Below are 21,872 nucleotides of genomic sequence, written 5' to 3' on the forward strand. Positions count from 1 at the left end.
CCTGCTGTCCTGGGACGTGGCAGCCTCTCCTGCTGGGCGGTGGCTCCAGGCTGGGGACCTGTGCCTGCCCTTGAGCCTTGTCTCCCTGGCACCCAGGACGGGGCCCGCGTGAGGAGGCCTGCGAAGGGGACCTGGTGACAAGAGGAAAGCCACGGGGCGAGGGGGGTGGCAGCAGCACAGAGGGTGCCGTGGCCCCGCCAGCCAGGCCTGGCACAGAGGGAGGCCCCGCAGACTCCAGCGGGGTCAAGGCTCCTGGTCTCTTATGGTAAGATACGCCCCAGAGCTGGCCTCGGTCACGGGAACCTGCTGGGGTTCTGAGCATGGCCTGCAGCCTGGGCGGTGAGGCTGGGCAGCCAGGCAGAGGATGCTGGGAGGCTGTGAGCCGCGGTCACGCCCTGCCCTGCAGTCACGCAGGCGGCGTCAGCAGCCACAGGCTGACAGGGCCCAAGACGCAGCAGAGGTGCTGTGGCTGCCTGCTCCATCACACCCTGTGAGGACAGAGCAGCTCAGCTGGATGGCTGCTGGGCAGGTCTGGGGCCGTGGGGTAGGTCGCCCTGCCTGTCCCCAAGAGCACAGCCAATTTCTTTACCTTATGTCCCAGTTTATTTACCCAAACGTCCCTGCACTTTGTCAACACACCAGTCCCTTTCCCCGAAACATGTCAAGCACATCATGGCTTTGGAGACCCTCGTGTCCCAGGCAGCGGGCCCAGGGCTCAGCACCTAGACTCTCCTGCTCCCGAGCGGGCTGAGCCTGCCCAGTGGGCTGAGCCTGCAGGCCACAGCCTTCCTCAGCCTGACCGCCTTGCCTGTGACCAGGGCTAGACACAGCATGTGGCCTCCCGGGGCTGAGGGTCAATGGAGGAAATGGGGCAGGCAAGGGAGGGACGGGCCTGCCTTCCTAATTCCAGGGGACCCGGGGACCCTGCTGCACGCCCTTCACACCACACCTCTCCACAGCTCTGGGGCTTGACCGGCTTTGGAATTCCAATTCTGGGGACTAGGATGTAGCTCGGGGTGAGCACCTGCCCAGCCTGTGTGCGGCCCTGGGCTCCATCCCCAGCCCTCAAGACAAAACTCAAGACAAAACCCCTCAGTTTTTATTACTGGAATCCCTTCAGCTGCTACTTGCCATTTCTGGGAGCGTGTTCCAGAACATTAGTTGGCTAAAGCCAAAAGCAAAGAGGGTCCCAGGGAGCGCGAGTGAGCACAGGCGCCCAGAGCAGCTGCCTGTCCCGCCACCTGAGCTGCCCTCTCCAGACCAGCAACCCAACCCGCCCGGGGGAACTGGGGGCTGGTGGTGGCAACCACTGGACCTGGCAGGGCTTGCTCCCAGGAACAAAGGGCCAGGTGACCAGTGTCTGAGGAACCTTTTAAAGGTACAGTACACCGCGGCCAGCAGGTCAGCACAAAGGAATCCCGGGGCTCTCCAGCGCTGCAGACCCAGGGCTGAACATGGCCGTTCGAGGAGCTGAGGAGAGGGCCAAGCAGGTGGTTTCAGGAGCTCTTTCTCCTCCTGCTCCTCACCTGGTGCCCTGCAAGTCACTGGCTTTAAGAAAGAGGAAACTGAGGCTCAGCGGATCACATGATCTAATGGACCCCCCACCTGGTGAGGCTAGAATTTCACGTCCCTATCAGGAAGCACAATTTAGTGGTAGAAAAAAATGCAGTGTACACGTGAAACGGACATGAGAGCCTGCGTTTCCCATGTTCTCAGCAAGAACCCTCATCTGGCACCTGGCAAAATGGCGCTGTCAACCCGAGGGTCCGAGACAGGGAGAGGGCTGCTGGGAGCTGCCAGCAAGTGTCACATAAATCCAGGTGCCACCTCACCCCACCCCACCCACCTCTGCGTGGAGACAGACCACAGGGCACAGACAGTGTCATCAGTCTGGGGAACCTTCAAGGAAGCCACCTGGAGCCCAGACCCAGGGCAGCCAGGACCATGGTCAGAGGGCACGGCTGCAGGCTGGGCGCGGGCAGCAGACTCGGGTATCTGCTGGGAATCTGCGGCTGCCAGCTGCACCTCCTTGCCTAAGGGACATGTCCTTTCTGCATGTCAGTCTCCTCAGCTGAAAGGGGACACACGTGGCATCTCCTTCAGAGTGCTTAAGACACAGTGTGGCATAGGAGCAGCGCTCAGTGGACCCCATTACTGCCAATGTCACCACTATTATCATTGCCACAACCTGGGATAAAACAGCGTTGAGGATCAATTGTCATACCCAGTCACTGGGACTGAAAATGTCAAGGTGGCCTGGGGACTTTGATTCAACTGGCTTCCACAAACATTTGCTCTGCACCGGGTGGGGTCAGAAACAGAGGGGACAGGCTCCCTGCACTGCACGGGGCTTCCCAGGAGAGGCCAGCAGGGTGGGGAGGGTGCTGGCCTGGCACCTGGGAAGCCCCTGGCCCCACCTGGGGAGGTGTAATCCCTGGGCCTGGAGGGGGCCAAGCTGGTGGCCGGGGCCAAGCGAGAGCCTGAAGCAACCCTGGCTGCACGGCCAGGCCACCCTGCCCTCCTGCTCTGCTTTGAGCACACAGACGTGGACATGAGGAACAGCAGGCTGGCACCAGCCGGGGACAGCAGTGACACTGGGGGGATAGTACAGATGGTCTGCCCGGCAGAGGAGCAGAAGCAGGAAGCAGGAGGGGGCTGAGCAGGGGCGGCCCAGTCTCTGGGGGGAGGCACCAGAGGGGACTGAGTGCTGTGCAGCCTCAAAAGTCACCTTCTGGGTCCAATTCCTGGCCGAGCACTGACCCGACTCTGCGACCTCAGCAAGGGATTTGTGCCATTTTCTTGGTAGCAAAATGACAGCATGGGGTGGTCAGAGCAGAGTGAAACAAGTCCCCCTGGGCACGTCACCTGGATTTCCCCACCTGCCCACTAGGCAGCGACCAGCAGATGGGCTCACCACGGGGTGTCACTGCCCACTTCCTGCTCCTAAGGGCAGGGCAGTTTCCTTTCTGATGACACAGGAAGCCAAAGCACGGCACGGCACACGGGCTCTGGGAGGTCAAGGAAGTCCTATGAGTGTTCTTGGTCTAGTTTCAGTCATCATTAAACACCCCCTGCAAGTGTCACCCCCCCAGTTCTGCAGATGGGACCCACAGATGCGAAGGGCCATGTGTAAACTGTGTAGCACTAACTCTGTGACCACTTGAGCCTGGGGCCAAGAAGGTGACGTCACTGCAGTCAACTCCCTGGCCCCTCGTTGCTTGCCTCTGTTAACAGGCTGGTCACCCTAGGGACCTCCCATGCGCAGCTCAGGAAGCAGACCCTCCAGGTCCCTTGTGCCCCAGGCAATCAGCTGGCCACACCCTAGAAAGGGCCCCTCTCTCAGAGGCCAGTCCTCAGGTCTGCCCCTGGGCCCCTGGTCTGGCTCCCTGGAATGCATTCCCAGCCCTCGCTTCCTGGCCAAGGGAGGTCCGGGTCCCCGTGGGCAGGATGGCTGAAGACGAAGGCGGCCCCCAGGTGCCCCGGCCCCAGGAGAGCTGCCCTCGCCCTGTGGAAGTTCAAGGGCAGAAAGTTTCTTGATCTTAATAAGTGTTTGGCACATTAAAATATCCTTGCTTCTTTATCTTGATTATTAACGACAATACTCGTCATCTTTTCAGGAGTGTCTTCTGCTTGTCACATTTAACTTAGAGAAACCTTGCTGATTTTTTATTGCTTGTTTGTAACTGCCGTGAGCTTTTACTCCACCATTGACTCTCCAGGTTTTTCAACTTTGACAATCCTTTTCTGATCTGTCATTTCTGTTTTTATCTTGAAGCTCTTTTAAGCCTTTCTATTTACTTTATTGTACTTAGTCAATCTTAATATGGCTCATTTCTCTCTTTTCTTAAGCTGTATACTTTAATCCTATTTAAATGTCCCCGTTTGCCATTTTAATGATCATAATTTAGTTTGGGGTACCCTGTTATGTTTCTTGGGTTAGTTTTTAGTTTTTTATTTAAAAACTTAACAGGTTTATAGAGTTTTAATTCATACATTGTACGATTCACTCATTTAGTGTATACAAGGCAACGGTGTTTTTATTGTTGTTGTTTGTTTTGATTTGTTTTTATAGAGAAAGGAAAGTTTACTGCTTTGCTAGCAGAGGACAAACACAGGGGACTCCTGTCCCAGAGGCCGTGGTTCTGCCCATCAGCAGGACAGGGGCTGTGGAAGAGGTTCTCTGGGGGAGAGGATATGCCCTTGTTAATCTGGGGGACAGTCATTTCTGAGCTCTCTGGATGACTCGTTCCTATGGTGGCCGTGTACTCAGGACAGATATCCTGCCTGGATGGGGAAGAAAGGTGATCCTGTTTCTCGAGATCAGGGAGGAGCAGGGAGAGAGGAGGAGAAGAAACCTGTCCAGTCTAGAAATAAGTCTCAGTGGCAGAGCAGCCAGGGCCGTGTTCAAAGCCTGAAGTGGACCTTGTTGTGAGTCCCCTCTGTCAACTGCCACATTCGCAGGTCTGCACCCCCCCACCCAGGCCAGGGCAGGACGTTCTCAGCGCCTCCTGCCGAGCTCCAGTTCTCCGCCTCAGCTCACCCAGCGCTCAGCACTGCTAACAGGGCTCTGGAGCTGAGGGTTCTGGACATTACTACAGACAGAGTCCTGCAGCGATGGCCTCTGGGACTGGCCATTCTTTCTCCATTACATTCTCTTGGCACCGTGGAAACTCAGTGGTCCACAGACGCGTGGGTGTATTCCAGGACCCCCCACCTCAGTCCGAGGACCTCTTCTTGTTTCGCTCACTGTCTCCATCCCGTATAACGTGTAGTAAGTTCTCCAAGTGGGCAGTGTGAGTCCCTGGTCCCCTTCTTCCTCAGGGCTGTTTTAGCTTCTTGGGTCTCTTGCAATTCCTTATAGACTTCAGAACCAGCCTGTGAATGTCCAGAAATAACTCAGCCGAGAGTCGGACGTGGGCCAAGTTGAAGGTCATCTGGGGTGTATGATCACCTCTGTGAAGTCAGGTCTTTGTATCTGTGAACACGGATGTCTTCCCACTTACTTAGATCTAAATTCTTCTCCACGAGTTTTCATAGTTTTCAGAGTATACATTTTGCACTTCTTTTGTTAAATTTTACCCCTAAACTAGATTGAACAGACTGTTTTCTCAATTTGATTTTCAGATTGTCTGTTAAAAGTACACAGAAACAGAGGGCTTTCCTACACGGATCTCGCTTAGCGTCTATTTCTAAGGGGCCACAGGTCAACAGCTGGGGGGAAGTCCACATCATCAGCAGGGAAGGACAGGTACTTCCCCCACCCCCAGCCCGGAAGTCACCTTGGCTGTGAACTTGGGGAGCCCCTCAAGTGACCACCCAATCATGTCCCACGAGCACGCCTGGCAGGAGCTTCCCACTGGGCGAGCAGGAGGGACGGCCCCCACCCTCGTTCCCCTTCCTCTTTTTCTCAGCACCATTTAATAAACACAGGGCAAGGGCCAGTACTTGAAGGAAATAATTCAAATTTGCAAAACAGAGCAGCTCAGGGTAATGGTTTTCATTACCAAGGTTATTTTTGCTTTTTGCAAAACAGATCACTGCAGCCTTGGGGCAGAGAAATGTGTACGTGAAATGTGCTAAATCTGTGTTCTCTGTTTGATGCATATGCACTGGCCCACAGGTGAGTTTATGTCATCTTTACTAATTATTTAAGTCTTCTGTATTCCATAATGCTAATTTTGCCAAAGAACAACAAAGCTCAAAGCAAAACAAAAGCAAAAACAAAGAACCCTAAACACTGCATTGTCCCTAGTCTCCTGCGCAGGGAAAGTCACTGGGGTGGCACTTAATTGAATTCAATCTGCTAGACACTTCCGGCAGTGGGAATGGGAAGCAGGCGAGGGGCTGGCCCCTACCCTCAGGAGCTCGAGGCCTGCAAGAAAGCCACACAGAGGAAGAGCCCAGACACCACCACGGGGCACAGGAAGTGAGGGCACGGAGCAGCAGAAAGGGGGTGAAGAGACGGTGAACAAGATGAGCCTCTGGCAATCCGAACGGGCTCAGTCGCACCACGTGGGTGCCGGTGACAACCAACACTGGCTCATCTCTGGCCTCTTAGTCCCGACCAGGGGCCAAAGCCACCGCTCCTGTGCTCCGAGTCTTCTGGGGTCCTGTCCTCCCTGGAGCGCTGACTGACAGCCCAGGGATGGACGCACTTTCTAGGTCAGGCAGGACACACACCAGTCAAGCAGGCTGTGGGTCGCGCAGGGTGCCCTGTGTGATGGGGGAAGGCGTCCCCTCTGCCTGGATAACGCACTTCATCTCAGCGACTCGAAAGCTGAGGCAGGAGGGGCCGAGTTCAAGTCTAGCCTATGCAACTTAGACCCCGTCTCAGAATGAAATTTTAAAAAGGGCTTGGGATGTAGCCTAGAGGTAGCGCGCCCCTGGGGTCCACCCACAGTCCTGGGGAAACGCAATTCAGTGTTGCTAACTTGACTTCTACACTGAAGCTGACCACCAGACTTCTTAGGTAAAAATCCCCAATTTTCAAATGCCGTCAATGAGACCACCCGTGAGCCACACCTATCACCCTGCCAGGGCTGGCCTACATGCTGCCCGTTTGTGACCCCTGCTCAGTGACCACTGCCTGTGAGCCTCATGACACCCTAGAAAGTAAGTGCTATCACCCCCAGGTAATCCGGGCGAGGGAACTCAGGTGTGGAGAGTTCAAGTAACTGGCTGAAGCAATGGAATCAGGCCCGCCCGTCTCCAGCGTCCATTCAGGTAAGTGTTCATTTCAAGTGGTCAGTTTGAATTTCCAGCCACCTCTGGCCTGGGAGATGCTCTTTCCCAGTTACCTGCCCAGCAAAAAAAGGTTCTTTAAAAATCTAAAGTTCCAGACTGGGGCTGTGGCTCAGTGAAGAGCGCTGCCTAGCATGTGTGAGGCACTGGGTTCGATTCTCAATGCCATATACAAACAAATAAAATTAAGGTCCATCAACAACTAATATAAAAAAATCTAAGGTTCCTCCTTATTTGCTCTGTACTTTTCAAGACAAGATCACTCAAGTCTTTATTTTTTAATGCCTTTCTTCCAAAGGTCAGGACATAAGCTGGGTGCAGTACTGCACACCTGTTATCCCAGCGTCCCGGGAGGCTGAGGCAGGAGGATCGTGAGTTCAAAGCCAGCCCCAGCAACTTAGTGAGACCCTTCTCTAAATAAGATATTTTTTAAAAGGACTGGGGATGTGGCTCAGTGGCTAGGCACTCCTGGTTCAAACCCTGGCACCCTCTCCAACCAAAACAAAGACACACACACCCATACAGCCACAGGTCGAGAGCACTTTAAGTGCTCAGATCAGCAGACTCCAGGGCAAACACCGAGCAACCCTGACAGGGGAGCTCCCAGGCACCTCTCAGCCCCAAGACCTCTCTTCCTTGCCCAGGACTCCGCCATCCTCTTTCCCCTCTACTCAAAGGCCGATGCCCCACTCATCCAGCGCCTCCCGTCACTCAGCACTGAGGAAGGTGTTAAGAGCCAGGGACATAAGGACGAGGCTGCGCCCCAGCAGGGCTCCCTTCCCTCCCAGCTGCTCCTTCTCTGGTCCGCACACCTGTGTCACCAGCTCCTCCACATGACTTCACAGACTCAGGGACCACAAAATAAGATAGGAAATAAAGGGAGGGAGAGAGAAGGGGAGGGCAAGGAAGCCAGGTCCTTCCAAGTTTGTGTTCTCTCAAGAAACAGAAGGCGAGCAGCCAGCCACACTGGTCCATGGCGGGGTGCTGAGGTCACCCCTCCCTCCACACACATTCTCCTGAGGTGTGCGGACGAACCAGTCTCCTCAGGTCACAAAGTCAGGCCCTCAGGACCTACACAGTCCCCCTCTCTCTTTCTGATTGGACTCGGGGTGCTTTACCAGAGCTTCACCCAAATGGCCACCGTCCACACTTATTTCCTCACTTATCCACTTATCGGGACAGGGCGGCAGTGAGCAGCGGAGGCTGGCCTTGCCCTGGTGGTCCTTCGCCTGGCCACTGTCCCGGGCTGGGAGCGCTGTCTGCCGCTGCACGGCTCCCTCCCGGGGCAGACCTTCATCTGGTTCCCGTTTGCTGAATGAAGTGCAATAAAAATGAAACCCACAGTCCAAGCCTAAAAGGTCCAGCAGCCACATAATAGGAGGGTCTATGACTTTCTCAGTGAGGACTGCAGTGGTCCCTTTCTCCTTTTTATTGTTCCTTGGCTGTCATGAGGTGAGAAGCTTCCTCTGCCCTACGCTCCCACCATGATGCGCCACCTCTCCACAAGCCCCAAAGCAGTGACCCACATGATTTTGCACTGCAACCTCCAAAACAGAGTCGCCATAAACCTTTTCTGTTTTTAAGCTGATTATCTCAAGTATTTTGGTACAGTAGTGGAAAGCTGACCTATACCATAGACCCTCCTATTATGTGGCTGCTGGACCTTTTAGGCTTGGACTGTGGGTTTCGTTTTTTATTGCACTTCATTCAGCAAACGGGAACCACATGAAGGTCTCACAGGCAAGTTTCCAGTGCCCCTGATTGGCAGAGTGGTACCCAGCCACCCACCAACACCATTCAGGAAGTGTCCACTGTTTGAAGAGTGTCCTCCAGCAGCTTCATCTCCAGGGCAGTGACTTTCTCAGTGAGGGCTGTGGTGGTCCCTTTGTTACATCTGTACCAGCCAAACCTGGTTCCCTTCTTTTGGGGCACTAAGTAGGGGTGAGGAAAGTCCAGCTTGCTCATGCTGATGTCACACAGATGGATGTTGTTTCCAGACCCCGAGTCATTGAAGATGCCAGCTGCAGTGGCCTTGCCCACCAGCTTCTTGGCCTCCTCTTCCCCCTCCTCCTCTCCATATCTGGCTCAACCTGGTCTTCACACACAGCTGTCGCTGCCAAGGAGCCAGAACCCATAGTGACACGAGGGACCTTATCAGCTCACTGTGAGGACAGGCGCTGTGGAGATGAGGTCCAGGAACACCTACTCGCCCAGAACTAGGTGCCACAACACAACCTTGGTACCCGAGAAGCCTCTGTCTCAGCATCCACCTAGCCAGGATAACCCGGGGAGGGCGGCAGGTGGAGAGGGAGTGGAGCTCCGAGGTGGAGGAAACGAGGGGGTCGCCCCGTCCGTGTCTGCTGCTGTCCCAGCAGCACAACAATAAGGATCAGGAGACAGGAGGTGAGTTTTTGAGTAGTTCCTGTCAGCAACAAGCACCCTTCAGTAGCTCTGTGTCTGCTCCCGCGCCCTCCCATCCTCACTGGCCACCCCGCGACGGCAGCGCCCGTTTTCCGGGCTCTTGGAAGCTTACACCCTTGTTTGGAAAGTCGGCCTCGCGGTGGCATCCCTGGGGCAGTTCTCAGCAGCGCGCCACCTGGCGGCTCTTACCTGGGCAGCACCATCTCCCAGGAAGCCCAGGTGTGGGTTTCCCACGTCCTGTCTCGGGAGCCGCTGCTCTGGGGTCCTCTCCTCTACCTGACGCCTCGCCCTCACCGCCGGTTAAAAGCGGCAGCCACTGCGTTTCCCCCCAGCTGCTCCGCGTTTCCTGCTCCCTCGTCCCTCTGGCTCCGGCTTCACGGACACAACTTCTTCTCCCTCCCGAGGACTGTTTTGCAAGTTTTCTTCTGCCCCTGCCTTTGTTTCTGTGGCTTCCTGGCAGGTTAAACCGCTTCTGCTAACATCAGTTCTCCTTGGTTATCTGCGGAGGCGCTGACATTGCCCAATCTGGTCCCTCAGGTGGCCAAAGGAAGGACGAGGCTGCACACCTGGGCTCCGTGAAGGGTGAGCCAGCAGGGATGCCATTTTCCTGGGAAACCCCCGGTTTAGTGTCTGCAGACTTGTCAGTTTCTTCCGAAAAGAGCCTCCAGCCCTGGCCCAGCACCGAAGGTCTGGCTGCCAGGTTCTGGAAACCAGAGTTCTAGAATCACACTTCCTGCAGGGCGCGGCTCAGTGGGGTGCTCGTCTAGCACAGGCAAGGTCCTGGTTCAGTCCCCGGCTCTACCCTCACCTCCAAGAAAACCCACCACCCACAAACAAACAGCACCGCACCCTGTCATTTCGGAGGCTGTGGCGAGGGACGCTGGGCCCTGTCAGCCAGCACAGGCAGCAATCCTCGCCCCACATCGGTCAGGAAATGGTGAAAACCTAGGAAGCCACTGAGGGCTACACACCATGAAATGACAGGCCAAGGGAGCCAACTGGGTCTCCTGTGGAGACTGTCACCTATCCCTGCTGTTGGTACCCCCCTGTCCCCAGCCTGGGAACCTTCCAGTGCCTGCTCTCCGGAGTAACTCCAGACTCTTGTGACCTGGCTGTCAAGTGCAGGGGAGGGACCTGGGTGCAGCTGCTTCTCCCACACCACCCAGCAGTCCTCCCGCGTCCCCAGGCACCTGGCATCTCCGAAATCTCACGTTCCTACTCCTGGCCGCTGCCCTGCGCAGGTGCTCAGCGCCCCCGCCTGCACCTGGCTGTCACCCTGCTCAGGTCCACGTCCACTGGACGCCCCATGTCCCCTGGCCCGTCCACCTGCAGCAGCAGTGGGTTGAGGACAGCTCTCTGTAGCCACTTCCTGTCCCGTTCTCTTTGTTCTTGTGGGTTTATTCCTTTTAGATCCTCATCCTCACCGCGGTGGCATTTGGGCAGAGGACAGAAGAGGGTAAACATACCAACCACTGTGCCTCACCGAGAGCTCTGACCCTCGGCTCTTAAAATGGTTCTGGTCCATCAGGTGAAAGAGCAGGGAAAACAGAGAGCTAAGGGGTTTGAAAGTCTCACAGTCCCTAGTCTTTTACACGCACTGATGGCTTGACCTCCGAAAGGTGACTTAGCAGCTCTTAACTGTCACCTTCTTACATGTGCAACAGAGACACCCCCCCCCCCCCCGAAGAGCCACATGACGAGGTCACACGGCCAGAGCAGGGCAGTGGCCTCCGCCTGATCACACTGGGAGCAATGGTGGGCCGCGCATGGGACGGCGGAAAGGTTCCTCTCACCAGGGATGTCACTGTGGGGACAAGGCGCTCCCCCACACCTGTGGCGACTGCTGTGGGAACAGCCCTCGTGCGGCCAGCCCATGGAGGCAGGGACGCCGTGCTGCAGCTCAGAGCCCGACACGAGGGATGCGGTTCACCTGCTCCCTGCTCTTCCTGTGGCTGGGCGCACGGACCTTCTACTCATAACTGCAAACAGAGCGCCCGCCCGACGGAGCCCACAGCCCGTCTTGACTGCATCAAGGGGTCCCACTGCTGGGGACTTTGTGGCTTAACAGACCACGATGCCGCCTGGCTCCTGGCTCCTGGTTCAAGGACACCCTGGCCAACCCATAGTAGGTACTTTGGTCTGGGTCCCTGACACAACTTGGAACCTGCCCGCTGCTCGCTCTCCGCTCTGATGGGTTTCTGGGCTTTTAATATGAACTCAGGCTCCTTCTTCCTCAGAGAGGCTACTGGGGGGAGGGCTGGCCAGCACCATCCGGGTTTCCCCTAAGTCCCTGCTGTGTGGTTCAAACACTGAAATAAAATGACCCGCAATGCTTTCCTCTGAGTGAATCTCTTGGTAAGTGACATATGAACACATCAAAAAGGCTCACTGAAGGGACAGTGGCTTGGTTTAAGGAGGAAACACGAGCTGGTCTTGAGCACCCTGACAGGAGAGGTGGGTGTGCGGAGGCTGAGCTTTCCTCCAGCAGACACCTGGGGCACTTCACTGAGGAGCTGGGGCTGCACCCAGAAGCTTTACCATACCACGAGCCACACCCCCAGCCCCATTTCTTTACTTTGTATTTTGATACGGCCTTGCTAAGTTGCTGAGCCTGGCCTTGAATTCAGGATCTCCTACCTCAGCCTCCAAGTCCCTGGGGTGACAGGGTACCCACCGAGCCTGGCTCAGGGGCACTTTCTACATAGACAGTCCTGAGCCAGGCACCGCAGAGCAGAGCTGGACAAGGACGTGGAGTCACACAGTTACAGGAAAAAGGTGACCCAGGAGAAAGGCTGGAGCCAGAGGAGAGAGGGGAAGGAGCTGGGCGGCCAGCCCAGGGCCCGGGGCAGCACCGCCTTTACCTTTTTTGGTCTTACAGGGTCCACACTCAGGGTGAATCTCCTGTAAGGGAAGAGACACCACCTTGGCCAGCCCGGCGTTCAGCATGTACTGGTAGAGACGCTTGAATGTCCGCTCGCACAGCCCCTGCCAAGACACAATCCAAAAGCCACCGTCAGGCAAGGTGTGGGGAAGCAGGGTCACCTGACTATCCTACACGAGGAAATGCTGGGCACGCCGAGAGTGACCGCCAAGCCAGGTCATCAAGGGAGTAAAAAGGCCCAGGGCAGCGCTGGAGTGACTCTCTGACCCCATGAGAGGAAAGACTGCTGCCTTTAGCTTCAGAGTTCCTGCGTGGACACAGGGGGCATCGGGCAGGTGCGTGTGGGGACAGGACTTCGCCTGGCACCTTCCCATACTGTTTGATTTTACCCACAGGAGAGTATTCTCTCTCTCTCTCTCTCTCACACACACACACACACACACAGATCGTACAAGCAGTGGAACAAACAAGAAAAGTATTAGGTTTAAAAAAGTTTTTTACAAAATTATTTAAAATATGGTTCAAAAGGTCCAAGATTGACACAACCAAATACTCTCATGTGTTTTCCTGTGGTTACCAACGGATGGCCGCCAGCGCAGGCCTTTTTTTTTTTTTTTTTTTTTTTGGTCACCAGGAATTGAACCACATCCCCAGCCCTATTTTGTATTTTCTTTAGAGACAGGGTCTCACTGAGCTGCGTAGGGCCTCAAAGTCGGTGATGCTGGCTTTGAACTCGGGATCCTCCTGCCTTAGCCTCCTGAGCCGCTGGGATGACAGGCGTGCGCTACCATGCCTGGCAGGCCAGGCCTTTTAATCGACATATTTTCCTTTTTAAAAAGTAATTTACCACCAATATCGGAAAGTAAGAGCTTTCCGATACTGAGCAAAAACTGTGATGTTGGAAGCAAACAAACAAAAATATACATAGGTATAAAAACACTCTTTTTAAAGAGCCTAATGCTGGAGATACCACAATAACCCCGGATCTCAAATAATACTCCAGAGCTCTAGTAACACACACTGCATGGTACCGGCATGAAAACCAATGGACCAGAAGACACAGAGACAAATCCAGACACTCGTCTGATCCTTGACAAAGGTGCCCAAACCTACACAGGAGAAAAGAAAGACGTTTTAACAAATGCGTGGGAAAGCTGGAGAACCACATGTAGGGGACTGAAACTAGATCCCCCTCTCTCACCCTGAACAAAAACCAACTCAAAGTGGATGGAAGCCCTAGGAATGAGACCAGAGACTCTGCGATGCCAAGAAAGCACAGGGCAGCACTGCAGCCAGGGTACAGGCGCTGACCTCCTTAATGAGCTTCCCGAAGCTTAAGAAGTGAAACCAAGAATCAGGGTGTGAGATGGCATCTAATTTAAAAGCTTCTGCGTAAAAAGAAAATAAGGTGGATGCTCCTAATGCTGGCAATTCAGGAGTCTGAGGCAAGGTGGATCGCAATCCTACTTTGATGCCAGCCTCAGCAATTTACTGAAAGCCCAAAGCAAGTTAGCAAGACCCTATCTCAGACTAAAAAAAATCATTTTAAAAACTGGCTGGGATGTAGTTCAGTGGTAAAGCATCCCTGGGTTTAATCCCCAGTACCAAAAAACAAAACAAAAATCAATAAAGAACATGAAGAGAGAACCCACAGAATGGGAAATATCTTTGCAGCTTCTCTCCCAACAGGGGATTGATATCCACCACATAGAAAGAACTCAAAAAATTTGACAACAGAAAACCCAAATAACCTAATCAAAAAATGGACAAATAGTTATTTCTCAAAAGAAATGAACTAAATAGTTACTTCTCAAAAGAAAAACAAATGAAACATATGGCCAACAAATACATGAAAAATTTTACCACCCTTAGCCATCGGGAAGGCAAATCAAAACTACACTGAAATCCATCTCACTCCAATTAGGATGGTAGTTACCAAGAACACAAATAACAACAAATGCTGGCAAGGACATGGGGGGAAGGAACACTCTCTTGTTGCTGGGTAGATGGCAAACTAGTCAACCCCTTTGGAAAGCAGTATGGAGATTCCTCAGGAGACCAGGCACAAAACCCCCCCACGACCCAGCTCTGCCACCCCTTGGTATTTATCCCAGGGATCTAAAGTCAGCATGGGATCGCGATATAATCAGCATTTACAGTGATACGTGATCAACAGCCCAGTACAGAACCAGCCCAGGTGCTTGGCAACAGATGAATGGAGTTTTACTCAGCCTTAAAGAAGAAGGAAACCGTGCCGTTTGTTGGCAAGTAGAAGAATATCATGCTAAGTGAAATAAGCCAAATTCAGAAAGTCAAGACTCAAATGTTTTCTTTCATATGTCAAAGCTTGAGAAAAAAAAAAAAAAAGAAAAGAAAAGGGGGGTTCTTATGAAAATAGAAGGAAGACCAATAGAGTAGAGGAGGGTTATCAAGTGGGGGTGTAAGATTAATGTCTCCTTTTCTATCAAAGTTAAACCGGTATGTGACTCGCAGACGTGTTTACTATAATTTAAACTTCACAGTGTGTAACGGAGACGTTTTCAGTTAGAAAACCATGTGGTCAGAATGTGGCCATTTGTAAACTCCCTAACAGATGTCCCGTCCCATCTGTAGCCCTTTTCCTGTGCCCTCCCCAATTTTAAACTAGCTAACTGCTTAGACTGTGACCCTGAACAACTCCTCTCAGAGCAAGGGACAGAGCTGGACGGGGGATAAAGCAGTCTGCCCAGGTTGCTTGCTCGTGGGTTCTCGGGGCCACACCCTTCTGCAGAAGTACAATCTGCTGTGCTGACCCACTCCTGAGCCCACATTTGACTTCTTGTGGCACCTTGGTATGTCCAGTGGAGGGACCGGGGAAGTCCTGGGAACGAAATGCCAATCCTGCTGATGCACACACATACATGGGTATGATGCAGTAACTGCGATAACACGATACTGATAATCACCCTATCAGGGAGATGGGGGGGACGAGGGGAGGGGAAGAAGAGGTTCCAGGGAGGAGACGATCAACTGTGTCGTGGGTATCAACAGGCATGGTTAATGCCCACTGCCATGCACACTTATAGTGCACCCAGGAAAAAGAAAAAACAAGAAACACACTCTGGCTTCTCTTGGAAGATCCAGCAACCAATGCTAGGAGCTCCCTACAGTGGGGCAGGCTGTCCCCAGAGTGCCATGGCCCTTGTGCTCCCTGGCCAACCCCTGGACGGTGAGCCAGGGGGCCAGCCCTACAGAGCACCATTTCTGTGCAGCTCCTCTCTAATGGTCCTTAAGGGCAAAGCGAGTTCCCTAAACCTCTACTGCCATCAAAACCTTCCTGCGCGTGGCCACTTCGGCCAGCCTGGCTCTCGCCACCACTCCTGGTCTGGCTGCGACTGAGGAACAGCAAGCTGGAGTTCGCCCTGCTCCAGCCACAGGCTGGACTCTGGCAGCACTCGGGACCGCGGGTGGTGAGTGGGTCTCCAGGCTTCTCTTACCTTTGGGGGAGACAGGGAGCAAAAGACCATGGCCTCCGCGGCCACACACGTGAGACAGGCTTCCAGACCAGCCAGCACCTGCACCACTGGGCAGCAGAACAAATGGCCACCAACACTACCGATGCGTCCCTGATGGCCCATTCGAACACATTGGCTCGGAAATGGCATCTTCTGTTAATCTAGCCGAGCCCCCAGCATCGGGGAAAGACCTGCAGAAGCTCGTCCATCAAACACAGCCGTCAACATATGGAACAGAGCCTGGGCGGTCCTGAGCAGGGGGGCAATCTGCCCAGCAGGAGGGCGTCAATCTGCCCAGCAGGAGGGAAAGAGCAGGGGCCTCTCCACCCACAGAAGAGCACCCTGATCCACGGCACCAGGCTGAAGGTCGTGTCAGGGAAGCAGGACTGTCCCAGGCCTCCCCACCCACACAGTCTCTGCACTCCATTCAACACCCATCTGTTCCCGGGGCCAGGTACCACCACACAGTGGGACCCAGCACGGGCAGAGGGACGGACCTGTGCTCTGGATCTGGCCTTCACATCCCAGCCTGGGCCTGTGAGGGTCAGCAGCCAGGGCCAACATGCTTTGTCTTAAGGTCCTCCTCTTCATTCCCCTCTGCGTCCTGGCTCAGTCTGTCACTGAGTCCCCTCAATTCACCGCCCAAGCGCTGCTCAATCTCCACACTTGGGGCCCCCTAGTGGCCGGCGGGGTAACAGCATCCACCTCCCCAGGCACCAGCTGATCTCCTTCCGGGGCTCACCTCCCTCTTCTCTGTGCTCACACTGCCCTGGCCCTTCTCCCCTACTCTCCTTTGCAGCCACATCTCCAGCACCCTGCTAATGGCTGCTCCCAGATCACTGGTGACCTCTGAATGCCCCATGACCCCCCACAACTCCATGTCTCTGTTCTCCTTTGCCCAATATGGCGGCCCCCCTTTGTCTGGGGAAAGCGACTTTCCCTCCTAAGCTGCCTGGCTCTCTGAGCACACCTGGGCTGTCACCGTGTGTTCACACGCCCGGCCTTCCCTTAGACAGCTCTGCGCCCGTGAGGTCTGGCAGCCACATTTGCCCTGTCCCCCTGCTGTGGAACCCGGCTCTGGCTCAAAGTAGACACGCACTGAACCATTCACTGAATGAACACTGTCCTGTGGCAGAGGAGCCTCGTGACGCGGACTCCACAGTGCTGACTGACACTAGCCCCATCTCCCTGCCCCCGAGGGACTGGGCACAACAGAAAATCTCCATCTCCCAAGTCTGCGTGGGCCAGACGAGTAACAGTCACCAAGGGTCACATATTTGCTTATTAAACATGTAAGAATTTTGTTTCTACTGGAGTCTCCTGAGGGGCCTTCACAATCCGCCTCTTATGTTCTACTTCTTCTTTCTTTGCAGTGCTGAGGATGACACCCGGACCCCGCCATGCTGGGCGAGCCCTCGACCTCCAACGACACCCCAGCCCCATTCCTGGTTTGATAGACTCAGATCCAGAGAGCTGCCCTGAGCCTCGGGGTATGTGCATGACCACTGGCAGGGACGGGGCCTCTGGGACAGGATGCAGGGGGACCGTGGGGGCTGGCAGTGCGGGAGCTCCAGCTGACTGCTGTCACGAGCGGCTGCAGCTGTGGCTCGCCGGGGCTTCTGACTTCTCAATGGAAGCGGAAACCTAGATTCCCAGGGGAAAGCTCAGGGCAAACAGAGGAAAAGGGAAAAGGCCAGGCCAGGCCTGTCTCTAGCGGCCACGTCTGACCACAAGTCTGCTGCAGAGAGACTGGAGCTTGCGATGAACGTAACAGTGGGAGACCCGCTCCTGACAGACGGTGACATCAGGGACTACAGCTGCAAGGACACAGCACAGGGTCCCAGGCAGGACAGACCTGCTGGTGTCCGTGAGCAGACTGCCACCACGCGCCTTTGGGACTAACTGCCATTACCCCTAACGAGACTTCAGACTCTAAGTCCCGAAGAGCAGCCCGTAGGCGATCTCACCTCTCTCCATCCCGACGTCAGCCCTGTGTTAAGTGGCACTGTCCCGCTCAGGTGGCGGCAGCGCCCCCCACGCTGTCTTCCTCCCACCTTGCTACTCCCACTGCCAGGCCCAGGACAAAACAGGCCAGCAATGGCTTTCTCCCCACGTCACCTCGCTTCCTTCTTGGTACAGTCACTCTGTCATCTCATCATAAACCCAATGGGAATGAAATGACAAGTCTCGTTATGGAAGGAAATCGAAATGTCCAGACCCCCACCCAGGTGACCCTCCACAGCAGGTTGAGACAACTCGCCCCCGGGAACGGAAGCCAGCCAGGGGCAGGAGCTCAACAAGGAACTCAGTGTCTTCTCCTCGTGTAAAATAAAGGAGAGCCCCACTGTGCCAAGCTCTGGACGCGAGGCATGAACCTGCACCCAGCCAAGCCCTCTGAGCTGGGCGCCCGTCAATCTGTGCGTGGCCGTCGGACCAGCCAGCCCTGGGGGAGGCCGCCAGCTCACCAGTTCCTCCCGCAGCTTGCCCAGCGTCTCGATCTGCTTGCTCCGCGTGCTCAGCATCATTGAGAGCTTCTCCATGAGGATGTCGTACTTGCTCCTCCTGGAACAAACACCAACCAGGTCACTTTTTAGGCCTCTTGCTAAAGGACACCTGATTTTTGAAGGCGACACAGCAGGACTTAAAGGACAACATAGGAAACTACAGAGCCTAACGGTAGAGATTGAACCCAGGGTCATTTAAGCACTGAGAAACCTCCCCAGCCCTTTTTTATTGAGACAGGGTCTCGCTAAGTTGCTTAGGGCCTCACTAAGTTGCTGGGATGACAGGCGGGAGCCACTGTGCCTGACCAGAATCTAGCTCTAGGTCCTATCGATCATCCTCATCTTGTGTCTGGAGACACTGGGGCTGGGAACTTTCAGTCACATGTCTAAGGCCATCCAACTGGTGAGAGTGCACAGACCAGACTCTAGGACTGAAAGGCCAAGGTGATAATCCTTGTCCTTGACACAAACCCAGGTCCTCCTCTAAACTGACACCCTCAGTGCGTCGTGAAGCCCTGCTTTCTACCGCAGACTTCCCTGATGTGACCAGCCACTTGCCATCCCACTCTGTGGTGAAGCCCATGTCACAATAAATGCTTTCAAACAAACAGCCATCAATGGAAGCCACTCAAGAGAGCAGAGGCTGGGGGAGGGGTGCAAGGAGCGGAGCCTTTCTGCCAGTTCAGGTGGACAGGGACAGCGTGGCTTGACCAATCCCGGGGGAAGGGAAGGCCATATGGGATCCAGATCTGCACCACGCCTCCGCTGCACTGCTTCTGAGGAAGGAAGCCACCAGCAGGGACAGGCACAGATGACCCAGCACACAGGAAATACGGTGTCACGGCCACGCCACCCAGGAGGAACACTGGTCAGAGAGGCCAGGGACTTTGCCCAGGGGAGGGACGAAGAGCAAGACACAGGTCTCGACCCACTGCAGCATGCCCCTCCATGGCCGCCATGTTCTCAGGTCCACTTCAGTTAGGAGGCTGGTGGGAGTCACGTAATCACTGGACGGCATGACCACAGTCCGCGTCCAGAGCACAATTCTCCCCAACACAGCACCTCCAAAGCCCAGGCCTGCAGTTAGGACTTCAGCCACCACATTCTGACAGTGTACAGGTGTGAAGGCTGGATTCCAGGACGGCCGACCAGGGACAGGTGTGATCCCCACTCCCGAGTCCGCAGTCGGCAGTCTCCTGTGTGTATCAGGTACTCTCTTTGGGCCAAGCCACGTGCACTGCGGCAGATGGTGTAAACTTTAAAACTCACACTTAATCCTGAGGGTTTGCTCCCCTCCCTTTTGGAGGATGCCCCTGGCTCCTGAAGAAGAGGTTGAGGACTCCACCGACCAGCCAGGAAGACCAGAGGTTAGCTCCCCGTGGCCCGGGGTAGGGTCTGCCCACCACCTCCCAACTATCCCAGCCACTGCCTAATTCCACCAGGGAGAGTTAGTGGCCAGGCGCTAGCCCTGAGCCGACTCACCCCAGGTTGCTCCTAGGCCCTGTACCAGCGAGGCCCTCCCACCCTGGCTTCTGCTCCCCCCACAAGGAGAGCATGGGGTTGTGGGTTGTGGGGTGTACGCTAAGACCACTGCAGGATAGTAGAGTGTTTCTTTTTCCCGTTCTCATGCCAGGTAATTCTTACCCCAACCGCAAGGACTTCCAGACACTCCTGGGGGCTTGGAAGGGAATGCATGTATTTTACCAGCCTGCTGGAGTATGTGGACTGTGACCCCTAGTTGGAGGAGCAACATCCCTTACTACAGCCATCTGGCAGAACCTCACCACCTCATCCATCCAGGCTGAGATACCATGTTATGCCTCACTGAGCCCCAGGCTTCAAAACTCCTGATTTGAAGTCAACATTAAGTCAACTCTACCGCAGTGACAGGCCACGGCTGACATGACTTTTGTTTTTAACCATCCTTCCCTGCCGTTTCAACTAAATGTTAACAGTTCCTATTGGGCTGTGGGGTCTAGGTATTTTTTTCTGCATAAATTTCAAATTTTCTAAATGAACAGGATATATTTTCATCAGAAATAGATAACAATAGATAACTTAGTTAAAAAATATAGTCATGGCCCTGGGTTCAATCCCAAGTACTGCAAAAATAAACAAATACCCACACAAATAATATTAAAAAAAAAACAAATAAAATAGACATAGTCACATTATGATTCGGCCTTTTAAGATTTTTAAAAGCACATACACACGGCTGCAGCATTCACCCCATTTTGTTTTCTGCACTTACCTGTCCACATGGAACCGGTTCAGGAGGAGGAGGATCGAGTGCTGCTGGGCTCCCGTGGGTAGTCGGATCACGTGCGACTGCATCGTAATGAGCCCGTTTTTATTCAAAATCTTCCTATGATAATGAAGCTTCCCAGCATCAACCCTGCAGGAGGACAAGAGTGTGGGCCCCGTCATTTTGCTTTGACAACATACAGGGTCTCTCACCTGGACACACACCTCCCATGGAACCAACCTAAGGGAACAGTCACTGTGTTCCAACGGCCTGGAACAAAGTGACACTCCTCATGTCCCAATCTAAAGCAGGGAAGCCACCCGCCTCTTACTTGAAAGCGGTGCTGTGAAGGTCTCGCTGCAGCTCCCCCTGCCACCGGGAGCGGCCTAGTCGCTCCAGAATGCAGTAGGAGAAGTCAGGGAGCTTCAGGTCAGGGTCCCCCTCTGCGCCGATCAAGGCCCTGTAGCGCATGTCCTGGGAGGCGACGATGATCAGTTTCTTGCCCCACCTGCAGGTCAGCAAAACCACAGGTGGAAGTCAGTCCCGCTGGCTAAGACTGCCAGGCACTGGGAGCAAGATCGACACTCCCTGCGGTGGCTGGAGAGACCCCCACCATCCAGTCCTCGCTGCCCCACGCCTGGCGACTTGCCAGACTCTGCCCCTCACCACACGGCTTCTTCCTAAAACAAACCCCAGGCTGCTGCCCTGGTGTCCCCTCTGCCCACTGCTTGCCTCTTGGATCTTTATCATTCAGGTCACAGCTCAGCTGGCAACGCCTCAGGCCTTCCAGAAAATGCTGCCTGAGTTCCAGTCCCCCTCACCATTCCCGTATCTTCTACAGCATTTGGCGCTCTGCAAAGAGCCTCACTGCCAACATTATGGTCCGTCTCCCTTATTCAAACGTAAGTGCCACAGACAACACATCAGGGGCACTCCCCAGGGCATCCTTGCCTAGAGAATCTGTGCACAGCAGGGGCTCAGAACCTATGTGTTAAATGAGTGACCTAGTGACGGGAGCTGATAAAACTTCAGGGCCAAAACCAATGGACTGAAGTCCACTGAGGGGCTATGGGGATTGAACCCAGGGACACTTAACCACTGAGCCACATCCCCAGCCTTTTTTATTTTGAGACAGGGTCTTGCTAGTGCTTAGGGCCTCACTAACTTGCCAAGGCTGGCTTTGAACCTATGATCCTCCTGCCTCAGCCTCTTGAGCTGCAGGGATTACAGGCGTGCGCCGTAGCGCCTGGCTCAGATAATTTTGCTTCTGCTTCCAAGTAGACAAAAAGGAAATAGAGACCGTCTTTGTATTAAGTGCCTCTTCCTTTGCATTGTTTGTGACCAATAATTAGTTTTCTGCATAAGGCACAGAAATCAGGTAGCCCGTCTTCAAAAAGAACATTAGGTAGTGAAGTCAGGTACGGTGACACACGCCTGTGATACCATGCTCAGGAGGGGGAGGCAGGAGGATTTAAGTTTGTGCTTGTCCTGAGCAACTCAGCAAGACTATCTCAATAAATAAACAAAAGAATGTTAGGGGCTGGGGTGGGCACTCAGCACTAGAGTGCTTGCCCAGCACACACGAG

General features: G+C 54.4%; 1 protein-coding gene and 1 pseudogene across 2 annotated transcripts in view; both read right to left on the bottom strand.

Moving 5' to 3' along the window:
- The window catches only part of GTF3C1 (general transcription factor IIIC subunit 1), a 64,773-nt gene that overhangs the window by 36,209 nt on the left and 6,692 nt on the right, over positions 1 to 21,872 (bottom strand). Inside the window, exons 3-6 of the mRNA XM_081298366.1 lie at positions 20,618 to 20,794; positions 20,293 to 20,436; positions 18,003 to 18,099; positions 12,024 to 12,147 (exon numbers count right to left, since the gene is read on the bottom strand). Coding sequence (XP_081154492.1) covers positions 12,024 to 12,147; positions 18,003 to 18,099; positions 20,293 to 20,436; positions 20,618 to 20,794 — 542 coding nt within the window. The remainder of the gene's footprint in view (positions 1 to 12,023; positions 12,148 to 18,002; positions 18,100 to 20,292; positions 20,437 to 20,617; positions 20,795 to 21,872) is intronic.
- Positions 294 to 9,218, bottom strand: LOC308652242 (proteasome subunit beta type-7-like; annotated as a pseudogene). The gene is made up of 3 exons: positions 8,632 to 9,218; positions 7,860 to 8,165; positions 294 to 488 (listed from the first exon to the last, which is right to left on the bottom strand). The product of its transcript is annotated as a proteasome subunit beta type-7-like (transcript).

Source organism: Spermophilus citellus, assembly GCF_964194105.1.
Source record: "Spermophilus citellus genome assembly, chromosome: 6".
NCBI classification, from domain to species: domain Eukaryota; kingdom Metazoa; phylum Chordata; class Mammalia; order Rodentia; family Sciuridae; genus Spermophilus; species Spermophilus citellus.